Source organism: Grammomys surdaster, unplaced genomic scaffold (assembly GCF_004785775.1).
Source record: "Grammomys surdaster isolate TR1022 unplaced genomic scaffold, NIH_TR_1.0 100, whole genome shotgun sequence".
Taxonomy (NCBI): Eukaryota; Metazoa; Chordata; class Mammalia; order Rodentia; family Muridae; genus Grammomys; species Grammomys surdaster.
The window spans coordinates 2144964-2167512 of record NW_021604579.1 but is presented as its reverse complement, the minus strand read 5'-3'; the positions used below and the strand labels follow the sequence as shown (position 1 = coordinate 2167512).

The 22549-nt window shown below is 37.6% G+C and overlaps 1 protein-coding gene across 2 annotated transcripts in view; it reads left to right on the top strand.

The window, feature by feature from the left end:
- The window catches only part of Foxj3 (forkhead box J3), a 98551-nt gene that overhangs the window by 15315 nt on the left and 60687 nt on the right, over positions 1 to 22549 (top strand). For both annotated transcript variants that reach the window (XM_028786778.1, XM_028786768.1), the window contains exon 2: positions 3601 to 3661. In XM_028786778.1, the coding sequence (XP_028642611.1) occupies positions 3618 to 3661 (44 nt within the window). In that variant the 5' untranslated portion in view covers positions 3601 to 3617. The remainder of the gene's footprint in view (positions 1 to 3600; positions 3662 to 22549) is intronic.

The following is a 22549-nucleotide window of genomic DNA, read 5'->3' as shown; positions in this document are numbered from 1 at the left end:
GAAATGCTTTTTTATAGCATGTTTTACAAGGGGAGGGGGTAAGAGGGTCCAGGTGGTGGAAAAGTACAAAATCTTCTTGGCCTGTGCCTTGAAACATGTCATGGTCTATATGGTACACTGCCTTGAATTATGATCTACCTGCAGTTCTTCAGAAGATATGGTACACTGCTTGAGTTATGGTCTCCCTGCTATTCTTAAGAAGACATGGTACTCTGCTTTGAGTCTATCTGCAGTTGCTAAGCAGGATCTTGCAGTTGCCAAGCTTCAGAGGACATTGTGCAGGTGGGGAAAGGTAGGGGGTAAGGGTAAGGGCGAGGGTCCTGGCTTCTGGCATCTCCCCCTTCTCTGTTTAGTTAGAGAAGGCGTCTTATGTTCAATCCCAACTATGTGAGTTTTGAATTTGGATGTCTAATTATGGGGGGTCTTAGACAAGTTCACAACCCCAAAACACTGATGTGAGACGAGTCACATCGATGGTCGAAGGCTTTAGGCTGTCGACGATGGGCAACGTCAAGGGACTCTGATGTGGGTGAAAGGAGGGTGAGAGCCCTGTCTTAGGCCATGTAGGCTGCACCCACTCCCAGCACCACGCACTCCTTTTCGGCTGCATTGGGTGGGCCCCTGGGAAGTGGACCTACAATAATCCCGTCATTGGGCTAACTCACAGCCATCCTAGTCTCTTGTAAATGTTCAAGTTACCAACCATTTGTCAGTTTGGGGTGTAATATTGTCATAAAGGAAGGCTCCCCAATGTTAGCGGCCATATCAAGGGTGGCCTTGGTTTAGGAAAAAGCCAATTTTTGTTGTGGTGATCAAGAGGCCAAGCTCTCTAGCAAGAGAAATGAGGGCAAAGCCAGGCATACCAGGAACCCTTCTGGAGGGCGTGGAAGTCTAGGGGTCGACCGTAGGGGGAGGCAGGGGAGCTGACAGCTGTGTCAGTCTCCTGTGGAGTCACTTCTGGATCCTCTGCAATTTTCAGCTGATGGTAATGAACTTCAACTGCCTTCTTGATGGCAGCATCAACCTGGTTCCGTGGACGACAGGTCACGGGCGACGATCTCTGTCTTGCTCAATCTTGATGTCGTGCGCACATCCTCTCAATGAGGGTCCGTCCGGATGGGTCCGTGCCTCGAGCCCCACGTCTGGGTGCCACTTGACCCGGTCGGCGGGTCCTGGTTATTCGTGGGGGCGAGGAGGACTGCAACCTGCTATTCTTCAGAAGATAGGAGCATTGCTTTCTAATGAAGTCATTTTCTTAGTCTCTTCCATTCTAGCTTTGGATTTTGTGGCAGGTACTGTATAGGAAAGAAGCAGAAAAGTTTGGCAGAATAAAAACATTTGAGTATGGCTGCTGAACTCTAAACAGATATGACGGGATATAATTCACATACATAGTTCACCTGTGTTTTTTTGTTTTTAAGTGTATTTACAGGTGCAACCAACACCGCAATCTAATTTTAGAATCTTTTCCTACCCCTCTAGGACACTCCATACTCTCTAGTAGTCAATTCCTCTCCTTCTCTTCTTTCCCTGCCAGTCCTGAGAAACTACTAATAGAATCTATTTACTAACTCAGATTTGCCAATTTTGAATATTTTGTATAAATGGAGTTATGATGTATAGGTTTTTTTTCTTTTTTCCTTTTGCATAATATTTTCAAGGTTGTATGTTTTGTGGCATACAGCATTTCCTTTTGTCAGTACTGCATGGACATAGTACTTCTGTATTTAACACACCATCAGTTGGTGGGCATCAGGATTGTCTTATTCTTTTGTTGTTAGGATTTAATCTTCAGTTCAGTTTTTTCCTGTGGATTTATATATTTAGGGTGAAGGCTGGCTTTCTTTTCTTTCTCCTTGGGAGTGAAATTGCTGGTTTATATGATATGGTAAATCAGTGTTAACCTTTTTGATTGACTGATATGCTTTTAGAGGAGCAACACTAGCAACTACAAGATTTTCAGAACTTTAAGAAGTTTAAAACTTACAAATTATTTAACTATTTAACTACTATTTAACAAATTATGTGTGAGTGTCCCTACCCTTTCTATCATGGTTTGATTTATTTTGTGGTGAATAACTGAATACCTATGTCTTTGTGAGATAGTCACCTGTAACTGAGTGTTGAAATCATTGCCTGTTTTTAAATTAGGTTGACTTTTGAGTTTTGAAGATTCTATATATATTCTGAATATAAGTTGGTCTTCTTGGTCCTAAATTATGTAGAGATAGAAGTATAAGACACAGAGACTGGATTAGAGATCTGGTCAGTTTCAAACAGATCTTATTTTAACTTGCTTTTAAAAAAGTTGTCTGTGTTCAGATGTACATGTGTGGAGGTCAGAGGCTGATTTTTATGGAGTTGGTAATTTCTGTGGGTTCTGGTAATTGTAGGTAATGGCAGGACCATTTCACCAGCCTATCCTTTTTTCAACTATAGAAGAAATGTTGTTGAATAAATATGAGTCACAATAGTCAGATTATGGTGATAGAAGGAAATGAAGCAGACAAAAATTCCTTTCATTGTGGAACTTGTATTCTAGGGGAGAAACAGAAAGTAAATAAAAATATCAGATGGTTGCCATTCCACGTCTGTAGTTAGTTGCTGAAAACCCATTAAGTTTCTTAAACAAAGGTTATTATAAATTTAGAATAAAATCTAGTGATTTAGATGACTCTTGTAGTGTTTAGAAAATAGGCAGTCAGACAGAGTTCAATTAAGGTTTGAATTTTTTCTTTTGAAAACTGGAAACTTCTTTCAACACTGTCTAAAATGCTGCCTAGCAGATTTGGGCTGGAACTGGGAATGAGAGCGGGCTCTTTGGGGTAAGCACTCGCTTCAATTGCTCACGTCACACCACTCTACAGATTGTGTACTGTACTTCTTCCAATCTTTTTGTAGTACCCGTTAACCCTTGGCATTTGTGGATTATCTTTGTGCCTAGTAAAAATAATTGGTGTTCTTCCATTGTTATATAGTCATGCTAATAAATACATGTATCCATTTATTCTAAACAAATCTGCAGTGGTTAATTCATAAAACTAGATAAATGGTATTATCCCTAAGTTTTAATGAAGAAAATAACTTTTAGTAATGTATCAAAACTGAACTACTCAAGTCTCCTTTAACTCAAGTGCTACTCTGCTCTTAACTGTCTCATTTTAAAGGACTGCAACTATTTCTTCAGATGAAGTATTAGTGACATTTTATATATAAAACCAACAAAGATAGCACTTTTCACTGTAGACTAGTTGTGTGCGGGAGATAATGTGGGTGTAGATACTGGCATGTTCAGGGCTAATGGTAACTTTCAGGTACCTTGCTAGAATGCCTAGGATTCTACAAACACTGGACACACTCTGCTATGACTCGTCTGTTAAATATTATGAGGTCTCACCACCTTTTGGTGTCTGTGTTTCCTATGTGATTGATATGTATATCTTTGATAACTATCATGTACTTTTCATTCATACATGTTTTAATAGTGGTGATTCCTTTAGCTTTTGATTTTGTTCAGCATTTTAATTAGAATTGTAGTTAGTTGAGTTATAGATCAATTTACTTTGAAGCATCTAATAATAAATTCTTCTTTTCTTTTAGATTCTCTTTGTGGCCAGATGGGTTTGTATGGACAAGCTTGTCCATCTGTAACTTCATTAAGGTGAGTACAACTCCCCAGCATTTGGAAAGTTAGTTGGTCGTGTCATATTGTAGTGAATTTCAAGGTGGGGCTCAGTAACTAACTTTATAAAATTGTTTTGTTTTGTAGAATATCCTCATACTTCATTCTTTTCCCCAGTGAAGTACAATAAATTACCTTTGCTGTAGAAAAAAAAAATACTGCTGTTTTGTGAAGTATATTGCTGTTTTGTATAGTAGTGCAGTTTAGTGGAGTAGGGTATTTATGCTTACAGAGAGTTTTTTTTAAGGTAATGGTATTTCGATCTGTTCTTAGTCTCCAGGGATAATCTTGAGGATGAAGCAACATAACTACACTTTTTTGTTGTTGTTTCTTAAAAATGTAAGCTGTTTTCTACTTGTTTTAATTACAAAATATATTTTGTTTGCTTTGTAGCAGATTATTAAGAAAGACTGAATTACCAATTTTAACTTGTTTCTGAGAAGTGGTTATTTAGATTACCATTTTCTATATTAAACTAAACAAATAAATGTAGAAAATAGGAATTAAGTAGTTTTATACAAGCTAATTAGTGATTTCAGATTTTTTAAGTCACTCAGCATTCTGGAGGCAGAGGCAGGTGGATCTGAGTTTGAGGCCAGTCTGGTTGATCGAGTTCCAGAACAGCCAGGGCTACATAACAAGAGACCCCGTCTCAATTTAAAAAAAAAAAAAAATCTAAAACTAATTTTAATTGAAAGTTTTCTAATGAAAATTTAGAGTATAAAATGTTAATTGCAACAGCTACTAGCTACCAGATGCTGCAGTCAGTATCATTTATTCATCTGATAACTGCCAGCATCATTCTAACATTCTTTAACAGTAGAATAGCATTTTTCTTCATCTCCTCAGTGAACTACAATAAAGCTTTGTTGCTGCTGTTTTGCTTTTTAAGCAAAATATGTAGAACTATTTGTCAGATACTGAGAGTTCCTGATGAGGGCTGAGGAGGAAATGGAAGCGACCAGGAACAGAGAAGTAGGTGTTATTTTGAACTGGGCTAAAATAACCCAGGGAAAGCTTCCCTGAAAAGGAGACATTTGCGTGAAGAGCTGGAAGAATGATGGAGTGAGCCAGGTACATATTTGATATGTAGGGAATGAACATTCTAAGTAGAGGGAATCTAGTAATTGCCACAGTAGGAGACTCTTCTATGTTTGAGAAACATTATACTGGCCAGTGTTACTGGAACAAGAGGTGTAAGACAGAGTCTGGTTTTCTCTCCCTTCTGTTCTGTGAGCTTTTTGTTTTTTTTTTTTAAAGATTTATTTACTTAATATCTATATATATACAGCATTCTGCCTGCATGTATACCTGCATGCCAGAAGAGGGCACAAGATCTCAGTATAGATGGTTATAAGCCATCATGTGGTTGCTGGGAATTGAACTCGGGACCTCTGTAACAACAGTCAGTGCTTTTAACCACTGAACCATCTCTCCAGCCCCTATTAGTATTTTTTTAAAAAAAAGTCTTGTTAGGTCTTTTTGTAATGGTTTGACCTGTTTGACTATTAGCTATATCTGGAATATGCTTTATGCCATAATGTTTATAAAATTGTTGTATTTTAATGGACATATATGTCAGAGCATCATTAGTTTTAATCTGTGAAGGCATCTCCAAGATACCCATCATCCCTAGTAAATGTGTAATCCAAAAATCATCCCCCTCAGAACTCAAGGCAGAAGTCTGTTGGAACCCTAAACTTGTATTAATTGTATTTATTAATATGTGTACATAGTTTAATTTTTTAAACTCTAAAATGAAACATACAGTCCATTATGTGGCATTGCTTTAAGTTATTGTATTTATTAATATGTGCACATAGTTTAATTTTTTAAACTCTAAAATGAAACATACAGTCCATTATGTGGCATTGCTTTAAGTTATCAATAAACAGAATCTTGATTTTTAATTTAATAATATTGTATTTCTATGGGCTGCCATTTAATTTTTTAAACTCTTACGGAAACTTTGTCTGAAACTATGTTTTTTTTGATATTGTAAATTTTATATTGGATTTTCTTTTAAGTGTTTTAAAATTTTATTTAAAGATTTATTTTTTTAAGCCTGTTTTATGGTACCTAATCTAGTATTTAACTTTTTAGGTTTTTTTTTTTCCTAAGTCTGTCTTATCTTGATCTCTCCCAAAGAGGATATATAAAACTGTAATCATTAAAATAATTGCCATTTGTATGTGGATAAGGAGGTAAGGTCATATAGAATCCAGATGCACTGTGTCATTGTGTTTCCCTCCATCCCAAATATAGAAAGCATTTCTTTTTAATTTTAAATTTTTTCTAAGGACTTTATTTTTTATATTTAAATTAGATATTTTTTATATTTAGCTTTTTATTGTTTTTTAAATTTGGTACCTTATTAGTTTAGACTCTTGGGACTTTTAGCTTGTACCTTGTGTTGTATTAGCTACACTCCAGCTGTCTAGCTAGCTCAGGATTCTGTGTTTGTCCTTTTGCTGGCCCTGGCCAGGCCTTTTCAACTTGCCCTGCTTTTGAGTGGCTTTAGGCTTGCATCCCCAGGCATCTGCCAGTAATCTCTGGCCCATGTGCCCTTCCCTGTTTGGTTGTGCTGGCACCTTTTGCTAGACAGTGACTCAGTGGACCCAGACTAGGCTGCGATTCTTCTCCCTTGGGCTTCAGCATATGCTGTGCTTTCCGCCAAGCAGAGTGCTAGCTTTCCAGAGCAGCGTGCAGCTCTTGGGAGAACTGCAGCCCCTATTTCTATCAGTAGCCCAGCTAGTGCAGAGCCTTCCCAGTAGCTGTAGTCCAGCTGGTCCCAAGCAGCAGTAGCTTGAAAGCCATGGTTTTTTGGGGAAGGGTTGGGGTTGTGCCTTTCTACTCAGTGACTTGTCTCAGATTCTTTTCATGTCCCACATTGGGTGCCAAAATGTAGTTTAACCAATTTATGTTTATCTCCATCTAGCTTACAAATTAATCAGACTCAGACTATGGTTATTTTATTTGGCTTTGACAATTATTGGGGGATAACCCCTAATCTACCTTTTTAACTGCTGGCTTGGCTACCTCCCCAGTGGCGTACCCCAGATAATTACACTCATGGTTCCTCTCCTCTCATGGTGGCTTCCTCCTCCCTCCGGTTCTTCTTCCTCTTTCCTCTCTGGTCTCTCCTGACTCCTTCTCCTAACTCCTTCTCTACCCTCAACCCAGTAACTCAAAGCCCACCTACCTCTAATCCCTCTAGTAACTGGCTGTAGCCAGTTTTATTTAACCAATAATTTAAAATCAAGGAACAAGTTTGCACAACAAAAGCTTATAAACATAAAAACTTACTCATAAGTTTAGACCTTTAGATACAAAATTCACATTATAATACATAACAACAGACCAAACCTCAACAGGCTAGTGTTACTGGAACAGAGGAAACGATGAATAGAGAGGCAAGAGGAGAGAAACACTACTTGTGTTATAAATGTGAAGTCCAAGAGTATGAAGGTTTGAAACAGATTCTGATTTTCTAGAATGAATCAGAGGGAAAATGAATTAAGTTTGCTGTTTTTGGAGTTTCAGCACTAGTATTTATTGGAGCAAAGTTCCTTGTTATTCTCTGGAAAACTTCATGCCGTTATGGTGTTTCCTTCCCATGAGAATGTATTTTTCACCTACTTAGCTTGAATGTTTTTCCTCCTTTTAAAGGCAAGGGATACCTATATTGTTCTGGAAATAATTTTGGGGAAAACAAGCCCATTAATTTCTTTTATCTCAGAACTGCTGTAGAACTAATTTGACTTAGTAGTATTTCTTTTCATGTGATGGGAGTAGTCTTTTTAATATTTAAAACTTTGGGAATGGTTACATCAAGTGGTTTTGTAGACTTTGCTCTTCTACACCGAATAGATTTCATTAAAAATACTTTATAATCAGGTGTGCTGGAACAATCATATAAAGGCTACTGGCTGATATTTTTAAGTTGTTTAGAGTATTTGTGTTTACATTAGGGCCTTGCCTAAATTTTGCTTGATAAAGTTACAGAACTTGGGATGGATTAACTAACCTAGAGTGTGCTGTAATTCTTGTGCATAATAATTCTATAATAATATAATAATTCTATAATATAATAATACTATAATTATAATATTATTATATAGTATATACTAATTAATTATATATTAATATAATAATAATAATCAGAATTTTTTGAATACAGCTATAAATCAGACTCACAGTAACGAGTTTCATTTCTGTAGTGCTCTGTATGACTCCTCTCAAAAGCAGAGTCGCATTCTTACAGATTTGTATGTGAAGAGGACTGTTGTCACTGGTTTTTCTAAATGGAAGCTGATTTCAGATAAGAAAGGAAAAATCTCCCCTATCACCGAGTGTGTGTGTGATGTTAAAAACTTGATTACTTAAAACTCCTTCCTGTGCTCTTTCCCAGACCAGAAGTACTTGTCTTCTTGATGTGACAGTATCTGACAAAGATAAAATAAAGTATAAAGAAGGGAAGATATTTGGCTCGTCAGAGGGTCTTTAGGCAGCTGTTCACATTGAATTTGCAGACAGGAAGCAGAGAGTGAAGAAAGCTATTGTTTCCTTTCTCCTTTTTATTTAGTCTAGGACTCTAGCCCATAAAATTGTGCCTCCCACAACATAGCTGTGCCTTTACCTCAGCCTATTCTAGAAAATTAAGTGGGCTGAGGCTTGTTTCTATAGTGATCTAAGTCTTACTAAGTTGACAGTCAAATTGACCATCACCTGCCAAACGAGCTAGGCACATGAGCTGATGGAGAAAAGCCATACCTGTGGCTGGTGGGGGGTTGTAATTGCAGGTATGAGTGAGAATGGGCAGTAGGTGTAAGCTAAGTCAAGGAGTGGAATGACAGACAGTATGTGAAGCTTTTGAAGTTCTTGGGGTGAGCCAGTTTGCTGGCATGCATGCATGTGGTCAAAGCACCTAGTAGATAGAAGCTAGAAGATTTCAAGTTCAAGGCGAACATGGGATGCATGGGAAGACCCTGTCTCCAAAATTAAACTTTGATTTTTTGTTGAGGGGAACATAAGGTAAATGGACTTAAGCTATTCCCAGTCTCCTTAAACTTTAAAATAATTTAATTGTATTTTGTAGGTGATGTTGGATCATTGTATTAGGATTGGTTCTTAAATTATAGTTGCTATATTTTTATGATTTAAAAAGTAATGCGAAATTTAGAGAGAGAGCTTTAATGTCTTCATATATCTTAGTCTATCAATATATATTTATGGATGAATTCAGGACAAACTCAAATTTTCTCTGAAGTAATGTTCGTGATAGCTAAATATTGATTTAACAAGGTTGTTCTTACCAATCAACTCTTTACTTTTTACTTGAATATAGTATAGGCAAAATTATTTAAGACAAGGTTCAGTACATAGCCTAAGCTGGACTCAAAATCATGATCTTCCTTCCTCAGTCACCCAATTTGGGAATTACAGGTATCTGTCACTGTTCTTGGTACTAAATTATATTTTAATAAAATTTACAAGGCCTTGTATGGCAGTTCATGCTTGTAGACCCCATGGAAGCAAGAGGATCAGAGGTTCAAGGTTAACTGGTAACATAGTTGAGTTCTAGGCCAGCTTGGGCTACATGAAACCTGATTTCCCTCCAATCCCCACCTCCCCCCGCAAAAAAGGCAAAAAATTATGACAACAAAATCCTATTCTGCATACTGAGATTATTTTATCACCTGTGATTTTATTTGTGAGGCAGAAACCGTGCCAGATATATATTTGGACAGAAGATATCTTAGTAGAAATAATCTAACTAGATACAAAGTTGTTAACTAAGTATCAGAATGATGAAAGTAAAACTCTGAAGGCGTTGTGAAGAGAGACACAAGAGACCAGCTACTCACTGGACTAGGGAGCTTGAGAAAAATTTAGTAACTTAGAAAGATGAGCCTTTGAAATAGAATTGCAGGAGAGAAGTTCCTCTAGGGCTGCTGCTGGCTTCTTAACTTATAAGATAAAGTATCTAGCTCGAGACCAAGACTTCTGAGGAAGATGCTGGTGTTTCTGAATTGGGTGTGACAAAGCTAGATCTCAAGTGTTAGAAACACTGAGAACTTGGTGCTTGGTGCTGTAAGGAAGGACCTGGGTGAAGAAGAAGCCTTTCCTAGGGGAGTATATGCATGTGTGAGTGCCTGTCTGTCTGTCTGCTTTGTCATTCATTCATTCCAGTGGGGTCTTACTATATAGCTCTGGCTGACCTGGGGATCTGTTAGGTAGACCAGGCTGGCTTGGAACTCAGAGAGGTCTGCCTGCCTCTGCCTCCCTAAGTATTGGGTTTGAAAACACATGCCAACATGGCTCTGAGAATGCTTTCTTGAATCCCCAGAGAACAGACTAGATAGAAAATACAATTCACTTTTTTCTTTTCTAGCCCTGCAATCTGTTTTGTTTTTTTTTTAAACTTTACTTTTTCTTGGTAGAACTTTAAAGAAGCCAGCTGGCTAATTAGTAGTGTGGTTTGCAGAGAATCCTAGCTCCAGTTTGGCAAAGCAGAATAGAGTGTTGAAGTTTGCAGCTTAGGGGCAATGACTTAATAACTGCTTTACTTATTCCAGAAGACTGCTCAGAAATGTGCCATAAAAAGATGTTTACTAAGGACTCTTTTATCCTGTCTTACTGTGATTTTGTAGAATGTATGTTGCTGAAAAACTTTAGTAGGTTTTGTAGATCATGTGAAAACATTAAAAAAATGCTTAAGGTTAACAAGTACTTGTGTAATCTGAATCTGCTGCATTTAAATCCTGAGTTTCAGTAAGAGTCTGAATAGTGAGGATAACAGGTCATCAGCATCTCGATGTTCAGTTTCTGGGTTTGAGATGTAAGGGTGGAAGTTCAGGTCCTGATGGACACAGTTTGTGTCAGAGTCGAATCTTAAACATTTCTCAGATTTTGTTTGATTCCTCAGTTTTGATAAGATGGATTTGGATTTTGAGATGTGAATCTGTACTCAGATATAAAATCTATGCTCATATTCACTGGGCTGGAGAGATGGCTCAGTGGTTAAGAGCACTGGCTGCTCTTCCAAAGGTCATGAGTTCGATTCCCAGCAACCACATGGTGGCTCACAACCATCTGTAATGGGATCTGATGCCCTCTTCTGGTGTGTCAAGGACAGTGTGCTCATATACATTCAATAAATAAATCTCTAAAAAATAAATAAATAAATAAATAAATAAATAAATAAAATCTATGCTCATATTCACAACAAAGGAGTTTTTCCTTGAGCATTTACTCTATAAACAAATGTGCATATATCACATGACTTCTTTCACATAATAACACTACTACACTTGGCATTTGTTTTCCTTAAAGCAAATAGAGAAATTTTTTATCCAGCATAATTTTGAGGTACATTTATGTTGCTGGTTATATCAGTAGTTACTCTGTTTTAGACGTGTATACTTAAAGCAATTTATTCATTGACCCATTGGTGTGTGTTTGAGCTGTTTTCATTTTTATTTATCATAAATAAAAATGCTACGAAAATTGGTGCACATATTTCTAAATATGTAGTTTATTTTGCATAAATATGCCAAAGTGAAATGATTGGATCTTGTGATGGATTTTTGCTTAACTTTTTAAGAAACTGCCTAATGTTTCTAAAGCAGTTGCACCATTTTACATATCATCATTAGCACTTAGTTTTAGCTTTCTTCATCAGCCAGTGGGGACATCTCATTGGAGTTTTCTCACTATCTCGCTGTCTGAGGATGGGCCTGAGCATCTTTTCAGGTAGTTATTTGACATTGTGCATCTTCTTTGTTCGAGTGCCTGTTCAAATATCTTGTCATTTAAAAAGAATTGGTTTGTTTCCTTACTGATTTGTGAGAGTTATTTATATTTTTAGATACAAGTTCTTTTTGAGATGCTTTTTTTTACAGATACCCCCACCTTACCCATGTTGTGGTTTCATCCTTTAGACAACTTTTTTGAAGAATATAAAATTTAAAACTTGATGAAATATATCAGTTTTATCTTATGAACTCTATGTGTGTGTGTGTGTGTGTGTGTGTGTGTGTGTGTGTGTGTGTAAAAGAGAGAGGGAGAGAGAGAGAGGTGTTACTAGGAAAGATTACAAAGATTTTCTGTATGATTTCTTCTATAACTTTTAGATTTTACATTTAAATCTGCCTTCTATTTTCCACTGCATTTTTTTGTGTATGATGTCACATCATCTTCCCGTCCCTCCATAAATGATCCTTTGATTTCAGTATCATTTTTTTTTTAATTCAGTGATTTGTTTTGGAACTTGTATTGAAGAGCAACTAAAACTATGTTTGTGTCTGTCTTGGGTTCTATGCTGCTGAGGTATCTATATTATTGTAGTTTTAGAGTAAGCTTTAAAAACTGTTAGTCATATTTTTTAATTGGGGGAAGACCTAGTATAATATATCTTATATTTGCTTAGTGGCAACGTGAAAATTAGATAATAACTTTAGTGTCCCTGTAGGTGAGGATAATTTTCAAGAATTAAAAGAATTTTCAAGAGTTTTAAGCTAGGCTAGTGACTTGTGCCTGTAATCCCAGCACTAGGAGACTGTGACAAGAGAACTGCCTGAGTTTGAAACTAGTCAGGAATACATAGTGTGTGGTCTAGAAGATTTTTATGGTTGGTAGGGATCAGTGGTCAGTGGGTATGATGTAGTTATATAAAGAAGAATATGTTTTAGTGTTGTATCATGCTGCATGATTATAATAAGCACTTGGAATTGGGTATTTCAAGGGGGTAACAGACTAGGGAAGTGGAGAGTCTTGAGAGTTCTCATTACAAAGAAACAAATGTTAAATAGTGATGGATATGCTGACTGCCCTGATTTGATCATTACATGTACCATAAATATGTACACTCTAGTTGACTTAAAAGAAAAGAAAAACTTAAAAACATACTCAGAAAATTTAAGAGAAACTCCTTTTTTTTTTTACCATTTTGTAGCCCAAACATTTGAATATGATTTAGAAGCTATTTGTCTATCTATTGCAATCTTACAACAGTGTTAACATATCATTTTCACTAATTGATAACATTGAACATCTCCTTAGGCTTCATTTCTTTATCCCATCCTTCAACTGGTTTGTATGTGTGAGTGGTTTGTATGTGTATATGTGTATGTTCATGTTCAGTGAACATAGTTCTTGCATTTGAGTGGCAGTAGGTTTGAGACAGTATTACTGTTGAGTTCTGGATAGTCACTAGGAAGACTAGGGTGGTCTCCATTTCACAGAGATCTGTACATACAGAAAACACAAGGGTAAAATCAGAATGGCAAAGCTGAGAAACTCTGAAATGGTGCCAAGAAACAAAACACAAACAGCAGAGGCTTGTAAAGATAGGTCTCCAAGGCAGAGGCTCCTTAGGGTCAAATGCATTTTAGGGGTAGGATTTTTACCTATGATTTGTTGGTAACCATTTCACCACAGATAGCTGTAGAATTAATGTCCATACCTTTTCACTCAAAGTTATCATAGTGGTAATGAGTTGGTGTTTTATATAAATTGTTAACTACTCATATGCTCCTAGAGCAGAAGGTCTGTTTATTTAGTTTTTAATATTTGTATTTACAGAATTTAGAAACCCATTAGTTAAATTACAGCCTTTTAGGAGTTCAGGCCAACTCATCTCTATTTTTAAGTCAGAGTGATTGAACCCAGAGTCTTGTCTATGCTGTGAAAGTACTTTATCACTGACCGATATCCTCAGCTCTTGGTTTTTGAAAGTGTCTTCCTATGTAGCCAAGGCTGGACCAGAACAAGAGACGTACCTTGGTCTCTTGAGTGCTGGGATTCTAGGCAGTGTGCCACCATGCCTGGCTCTATTTTCTTTTTCATGTAATGTGATGTTTCTTTCTTAAAACATCGCATTCTTGAAGGAACTGTTTATCTCTCTGTCTTCAAGGAAGCTGTAGTTTGTATTTTTATAATTCTAGTTTTAATTGACTGTCTTCTACCTTGATTTTTTCTTCTGTCTTCCCCTTTTAATTTTTTTTGTTCATGTCTTATAAAAATTAGAGTGCTTTTATATAGTACACTAAATTTTATCTGATGTTTTAAACCAGTCTTGAAATTATAACCAGGAATCTAAAAGTAGATATTACAGAGTGCATTTATAATCTTCTGGGAATACCTTTTTAAAGTAAACACAGATATTTATCATGACGTTTCTGTGCATTGATGCTGTGATATAAATGATAGCAAATAATAGAAGCTCTCCTTGTTGTCACAGTCAGGTATATTACATTGTTGATTTACTTTCAGGTTTTCTGTACTGTATGAAAATTCTACCATGATGATGATGACTTCTTGCGGTTAGGAAACCTTTCATGATAGATGGCAAAGGCTATTTTGCCTTGGCTTTAAAATCCATAGTGTAATGTTGGGCTCATTTAGATGTGTTACATGCTGTACACTGAGGACAGTAAGTAAGTAAGCATATTCTAATCCGTGTCTACCTTGCTAAGAATAGTGGCTGACATCTATTAAATCCCTATTTTGTGCTACATATTCAGTTTGCATTGTGTTTCTATATATTTTGTGATGATCATAATGAAAATAGCATTATTAGCTTATGAGCTAGTTCTGGCCATTTACACTATTGTGAGAGGGTCTCCGAACCGTATTCTGAGAGCTGCTGAACTATGGAAATTACAGGCAGTAGCGTCTGCTGTTTCTTTATCATTTTCAGTGCATCATCTCCCCACATCCTTTGCTTGCATTGGTGCCAGCTCACTGGTATAATGAATGATATGTAGCAGGATATTTAAGAGATGTTGGATGATGAACTGAGACAGTATGGTTTGAAAAAGAGGCAGGGATAAAATTTAAAGCAAACTTAATGACTGTGTGGACACAAGTAACCTAATATAAGAAGTATTAATATTAGATTCTGTTTTGGTTTTTAAATATCAGTTGCAGAGACTTTGTAGGTGATACTTAGAAGGGATTGATGTTCATTAGCCTATTTATCTTCACATATATAATTCCATAGTTTTAAATGCAGAGTGTATGTCAGTAATGATAGATTAGTGTTCCCTCATGTAATTTTTTCCCTCTCTTTAAAGTAAAATAGTTGTTTTCCCCTCCCCACTTCTCTCTTCCCCTTCCCTCTTTTTCCCTCCTCTTTTCTCATCTTCTTTCCACCTTCCCTTACCCTTTTCCTTTTGAGGTTGTGTCTTGCTGTGTCACCCTGATCCACTGCCTCTGTCTGAAACTAAAGGCATGTACCTGCCTAAAGTAAAATAGTTTTAAGAATTGCATGTAGACTGAAAATACTTTTGGGGCTGGAGTGATGGCTCAATGGATAAGGTGTTTTTTGTTGTTGTTCTTTTTTTTTTTTTTTTCACAAGTGTGAGGATGTGAGGTTAGATTTTTCAGCATTCACTTAAAAAGCTGGTGAGGGGGCTGGAGAGATGGCTCAGTGGTTAAGAGTACTGACTGTTCTTCCAGAGGTCCTGAGTTCAATTCCCAGGAACCACATGGTGGCTCACAACCATCTGTAATGGGATCTGATGTCCTTTTCTGGTGTGTCTGAAGAGAGCTACAGTGTACTCATATATATAGAATAAATAAACAAATCTCTGAAGAGAAAAAAAGCTGATGAGGCTGGTGGTGGCTCAACAGTTAAATGCACCAGCTGCTCTTGAAGATTACCTGGATTTGGTTCCACCACCCACGTGGTGGCTCACAACCACCTGTTGCTCCAATTCCAGGAATCCAACATCCTATTCTGGCCTCCTTGGACTCCTGCATGTATATGTGCATATATACTCATACAGACCCACACTTTACTTACACATAAGTAAAAGTTGGTGGTTGTGGTAGCAAGCATCTGTAATCTCAGCCCTGGTGAGGCAGAGACAGTTCGCTGAAGCTTCCTGGCCAGTCAGCCTATTGGAATTAATGAGTTTCAGGTTCAGGAGAGACCTTGTCTTAGGCTAATGCTAGAGAACAGTGGAGGAAGGCACCTACTGTTGACATCTGGCCTCCATACATGTACCCAAGAGAACATGCACCTGTGCATACACCAGCACATGCACATACATATACTACACACACATGATAATGGATCAAGAGACATTTTGGTCCAATGACCCGTACCTTTGTACCTTAAACAGAATTCTAACTGAGGATATGGTTTTCATGAATTAAGAATATTTTGAGGGCTGGAGATATGGCTCAAAGGGTAAAGGCACTGTCTGCTCTTCCAGATGTCCTGAGTTCAATTCCCAGCAACCACATGGTGCCTCACAACCATCTGTAATGAGATCTTGTGCCCTCTTCTGGCCTGTAGGTGTATATGCAAGCAGAAAGCTGTTTTCATAATAAATAAATAAATAAATAAATAAATAAATCTTTAAAAAAAGAATATTTTGAATCTAAGACTAACTAGTTGAAGGGTAGGTAATTTGGAGAGCATCTAGAGAACAGTGAATGTGTTGTGCTTATTAAATCCTGTAGGAAAAGGAGAAGTTACAGACTTAACTTGTGTAAAAGGTAGCATCATTATGAAGAGAACTCTGGCTAAAGGCATTTTCCTCTGTACTCTCCACAGTATGAGAGATTTAGGTTATCCTAAAAAGTGTTTTTAAAAGAGCAATGAATCTCCTAATCCAGAAAAGATTGATCGTGTTGTGAATTTATTTCCTTTGAAAATATTTGGGGTGGGGCTTGGGGCTAGGGTCTCATGCTGCTCATGAACTTGGTATGGAGTTGAGGCTGGCATTGAACTGATGCTTTTGCTTCTACCTCCTGAGTGCTGACATGATAGTACCGTGCCTGTCTTCCTGTGGCAAGCTTAGGAAATCTACATATCAGGTTAATATCAGGACTTTACAAAATAGCCTCATGGGATTCTTTCTCAATCTGCTTGTGATAAGTGCGTCTTGAAGTCACATTTGCTTTTCCTAATGGCAGTTCTCACAAATCCCTAAAAAGTTTTTATATATGTTACATTGTAAAAATTCTTAGAACTTTAGAGGTAGATGAAAAGTTATGAAGTTGAGTTTTGGTGAGTGATGTTTTGTTACTTATTTGCTGAAGTTCCTATCTTGAAGTATAATTTCTTCACTTTGTATTTTCACTTCAGAACAACAAAAATTTTTTCTTCTTTGGTTTGTCTCTTGAATAGGTCATTTCTTTAAGAAGTTTCAACAGATGAGTTATGCCTTAGTGGAAAGTAGTTTAATGCTGTTCCTTCTCAGTGGAATAGGGAACAGCTGCTTTGAACAAGTGTGGGTGAAGGAGCAATCTAGAAAGCAGTAAGTTAGAAAACTGTCATTGTCAGGATTAACCAGGTTCTATACCAGGCAAATGAAAACATCTTTTTCCTTGTTACACCCTTGTCTTTCTTCTGTAGGATAACCAGCTAGGGCTTTTGTACCTGAGAACCATGGATTCAGAACTTTTCTGTGGAGTAAGGAAGGTCTTGTGAACTGTTTCAGGAATCATTATTGTTTAAGATCTTATTTGTGGAATAAACATATTCTCAGTTTCCAGGTGCTGTCTATAAAAATTTAACTCCTAGATGACTTTTGACAAGTAGTTCAATAAGGGCTCATTTTCACTGAGGTTGCTGGATTGTGTGAGGTAGCATATGTATGTTTAAAATCACTGTGTAACAATATTTAAAATTCATACTTAGTATAAATTGGTTTTCTTTGTAATCTTTAATGTTTAATAAATTATGAAGATTATTCTAAGAATTTCATAGACCACTGAAGAGATTCCATTGCACCAAAATAAATCCCTGAGGGAGCTAGCCTGAACTCATGAGATCTGCCTGCCTCTGCCTCCTGAGTGCTGGAATTAAAGGTGTGAGCCGCCGTAAAGCGTAAAGAAATGTTTGATGACATTTCTTTAGTTAAAGCTTCAGATCGGATTTCAGAAGCAAGGGTGTGTTTTCCAGTCTTACAGAGCTTCAAGTTATAGGACACATAAGGCCATAGTCAGGCCTGTGTTTCAGCTAAGGATCTGTATTTTATCTCTACTTGTAACTCATAATCAGTAATTTCTCGTTTAGAGCATCTTTGTGTGTGTGCGCCAGTGTGTATTTTACAAAGATTTCATTTAAATTCTCCATTGTGCAGTTTTTCATGTGCTGCCAAATCTCTAGGTGAAATAACAAGTTCCAGGAACGCAGTGGAAGGACTCAGTACTATTTGGGTCACAAAATCATCACCCTTATAAGGTCATTCTTTTTACTTTCCTTTGTTTCCTCCTCTTATGCTATTGGGATACAGCATCTCCACCATTCTACTTGTTGGAATTGAAAAGCTTTCTGAGTAAACATCACTACTCCTTGGGAATGAGGAATATTGCAGGCAGAAACAAAAGGAATGTGATAAGGTGTAAAAGCATATGTGAGGTCATATCAGTGGTGATTGTAAAGTGAAATTAATACCCCACCTCCTTACCCACATGCCATGACTTAAGTTTTGAGAAATGTTTTGTTTGGTTTTGTTTTGAGATGGGATCTCATTCAGTAGACTTAGCTAGCTTTGAACTCAGCATTCCTGCCTTAGCCTCTTAAGTGCTGAGATATGGGTGTGAGCACACCTGTTTGCTGTGTTGTGAAAAAAGTACTTTTGAAGGATGCCACACCAATATCAGAACTTTAGGTGGTAGTTTTCTCCATTTCCATTTCTCCCACAAGCAATGTTTTCTTTTTCTTTTTGTTTTCATATTAGTGTTTTCCTCTGGTATTCCAGTAGAGCTATTTGTGTCAACCTGTGCTAGGTAGTACCTTTCCCAAGTCATAAGAATGTTGCTGCTGTACTCACATATGCTGTCCAGTCTACTCTTTGCTGCTTCCTTTTAACCTCTAACAGGTACTTTGCTTCTTGACAGGTACTCTGGTCTGATTAAGTGTGTGTTCGCACATGGGTCCATCAAGACACACAGATACACACATTGGTTTTTTTTTTTTTTTTTTTTTTTTTTTGAGACAAGGTTTCTTTGTGTAGCCCTAGTTGTCCTGGAACTCAGTCTGTAGACCAGAGAGTGGCCTTGAACTCAAAGATCCACCTGCCTCTGCCTCCTAAGTGCTGGGACTATGCCTGGCAGATAGTCATTGTTTTAACTGTTGAAGTTCACTTCCTCTTTCAAGGTGCTCTGAGGATGTCCATGATACAGGGTATTCAGCTTGGATATAAATCTTGTGCTATTTATTTAATCTGTACCTTTATAAGAACAGGATCTCATTCATCTTAGTTACAGAATGGGAAGAGGTAATTGATTAGGCTTTGTATAGGAAGAGATGTTTGGTTTGGAGAAAAAACAGAATGAAAAGGAGAGGCCATTTCAGATAAGGTTTTTTATTCCTTATTAAATTACTGTTACTTTTAGATATTTTGTATCTGCAGTTTATTAGATAGCACCTAGTTTATGGTCACTATCCTCAGTGGGGATGTGTGCGAGTGGGGTGAAGGTAGGAAGCTTAGATATATGATGCACTTATATGAAGTGTGTTAAATGCTATATTTAGGTTAGAAAACAGTAGAAATTTAGAGAACTAATAAAACAATAATAAAAGCTAAAACTTTTGAAAATGTGTTGTATGTCATGTAGTCAGGAAAGAGACATCAGAAGTGCTTGGCTGTGATGACGTAAGAGTGTTTCCAAATTCTCTTGGGAGTGTATACATTGCACTTGAGGTGATTAGCAGAGGGGATGGTGAGCAGTCATTCCAGGAGGTCAGCTGGAGGCTTTTGGAATGAGGTGAGGTAAAGTAGTCTGACATTTGTTAGCCAGATTTCCATAACCAGATTCCTAAGAGCTGTCTGTGCTGATTTAAACTCACCACCATCTGTCTCTTACACAAGCCAACTTCTGCTGTTACCACTTTGCTAATAGTGGACCAAATTGAATGGTCATCTTTTATATTTTTGCTTAGTAGGGAATTACGGCAGCAGTTGTTGGCACTTTGCGCCTTATTAACAATATATAAACTGTAATAAATTAGAAGCAATCCTATTTTTTCAGACTTCATATTTGAGAACTCTTATGAAATATTTAATATTTGCTCAAGCATAAGAGGTAATTAGAAGTGCAACATGATCTAGTTCTGACACAATGTTCCATTTTTACTTTTAAAACACAGATAAGTTCTTCCTTTCCTGCCTACAGGACTGTAGTCCATGTTTCCTTCCTGAACAGTCAATGTACCTGCAGTTAATGTTGCTCCCTTCACACAGTTTCTTCATGTCTGATACTGAATAAGTTGTTGATTCCTAGAGGGCAAAAAATTGATAATGGCTCTCTGTTTATTACTCAAGTATAGCCCCATACACAGTGACTATTATGAAGTCTTGTTAAATGTATTGCCACACATTTTAAATACCTCTGTCATGCTGACACTTCCTGAGTGTTAAGTTCTTACTACTGAAACTGGTGCCAGTTATATTTCAGTTTAAGCACACCTTTATGTTAACATGGGAAATTTGTATAATGGCTGTCTTAATTTGAACAAGGTAAAGCTCTGTGCAGAGACCGACCCAAGACAGCTAGAGCAATAGCACCTAGGGACACAAATAGCCAGTTCTTCTTTGGTGACTGAACAGTAATATCTCCCATTGTTATAATCATCATCAAAAGCTGACTTTTTTTTCTCAAGTAAGCTTTTTGCTTATTATATGTAGGGGGTGATATCTAGAAAATGGCGCCTGGCCTGACTTGTTCCCAGGCAGCCACCATGTTCCCGCTGCTCCTCAGCTCTGACTGGGGCTCTGGCTAGGTAGACGCGCAGGCCTGGCACCCACGAGACGTCAGGGTCAGGGATGGCTCTGCCAGTCCCTCATGCTGCATCTTAAAAGCTCGGCTGAACCCCAGACAATATCTGCCATCCTCGCAGTAGCCAGTAGAAATGAGACTCTTAATGATTATTTAAAGAATCTATATATTTAGAAATAATCAACAAGATGCCCACGGAATTAGAGTTGTTACCAATATCTAACATTTTGATAGAAGTTGCTACCCAGGACAGCTTTCGACCCATCGAAAACCCATCTTGTTTTAAGATCCCTGAAGGTGCCATTTAGGGAAATTAAGTTTGGTTTTTAGAAAAGGAGGGAATTTGAGAAACAAAAGTAAAACAGTGGCTCAGAGCATTTGGAAAATCAGATGATATAATAGGTCTGTAGGTAGGTCTCTGTCTCCTCTAAGCCTTTCACTTCCTCCTCACCTTCTTTCTCCTCTATAGCTCCCTCTTCTCCCTCTCCTTTTCCTTTATCCTTTCCCTCTCCCCTTCCATATCTACTCCCTCCTCCTTTTGAAATTCAAAAGTGCACTAATATCTTCCTAAGACACTCCTAGACTAATATTATTAACATTTACTGAATGTTTTCTCTGTGCATGCATGTATGCTTTATCAGATTTTAAATGTAGGTACTTTTATTGTTTCTTTGTACACATGAGGAATCTGGAGTTTCAGATAGAAAACAATTTCACAGGTTCACAGCTGGAAACTGTTGGAATCAGTACTTGAATTCTTATCTTCCTAATTCCCCAAACCTGTGTTGGCTCTCAGTAATTGACTCTACTCTTGGCTGCTTTTTGCTATGAGCTACTTAGGATGAAGGGCCTGTATGGAATAGTCTCCTGTCCAGTCACCCTTTTTCTTTCTTTGTGTAGTGTTGGGGAGCAAATCTAGGACCTTCCATATACTAGGAAGTATTCTAACACTGAGCTGCACTTCCAGCCCTAAACATTTGACTATGGTACAATTTCTTACTTTGGTATCACTTAGAAGTCACTTTCATCTTCTGCTTTGTCATTGGATCACTGGTCATGCTTTCATGATCCCAGGACAGAATGTGTGCTCGGCTTGAACACAGACAACTGCAGTGTGAAGTGCATCCTTTCTGTGTTCTCATCTCCCATTTATACAGCAGCTTATTTCTTCTCTCTAGAAAGTGTGTTAACCTAGTGAAACTTCTTTTTTTTTTTCTTTTTTTCCTTCGAGACAGAGTTTCTCTGTGTAGTCCTGGCTGTCCTGGAACTCACTCTGTAGACCAGGCTGGCCTCGAACTCAGAAATCCACCTGCCTCTGCCTCCCAAGTGCTGGGATTAAAGGCGTGTGCCATCACCTCCCAGCGAAACTTCTCATTCTTTGGGCTGTAATTGTATTTCCTTTTTAGCCTTGGAGAAAAACACATCAGAAGTTCCAGCTTGCAGGGTTTGTCTCAAAGCCTGAGCTTGTGCTGCTTTTTGACCATTTCTGGCTTAATCTCTTACATCTTATACTCCCATATTTTCAATTTTTGTAAGCTGGCTTCTTGACTTTGTTTTTTATTTACTAACTGCTTGGTACTGCCTACCTGTTCTCTCTCCACCATGTCCTTGACTGTACCTCTTTAGTAAGCTGCCCCCAGATGGTCTTCTTGCTGTTCTGTCTCTCCTGCTTTATGCTTCCTGCCTTCCACATGTTCAACTTTACCTTCTTGCCTTCATGCAGATTCCTGCATCTATTTCTCAATTCTCTGACTTCTTGCCTTCACTTTAGTTTTGGCACTTCTTTGTATAATTTATAAAATTGTGGCAAAGAAATTGAGATAGAGATATACAATTTAGGATTGTGGTGTTTTGATGAGTAAGGACTTGGGCTGTTGATAAAGTTTTCATACCAGGATCCTGCTGCCTCCTTTCTCCCTTTCCCTTTTTCCCTTTTTCCCTTTTTCCCTTTTTCTCTTTTCCCCCTTTTCCCCCTTTTCCCCCCTTTTCCCCTTTTTCCCCCTTTTCCCTTTTTTCCCTTTTTCCCTCTTTCTTTCCCTCTTTCCCTCTTTCTTTCCCTCTTTCCCTTTCCTTTTCCCTTCCCCTTCCCCTTTCTTTCTCCTTTTTCTTTCCCTTTTCCCTTTT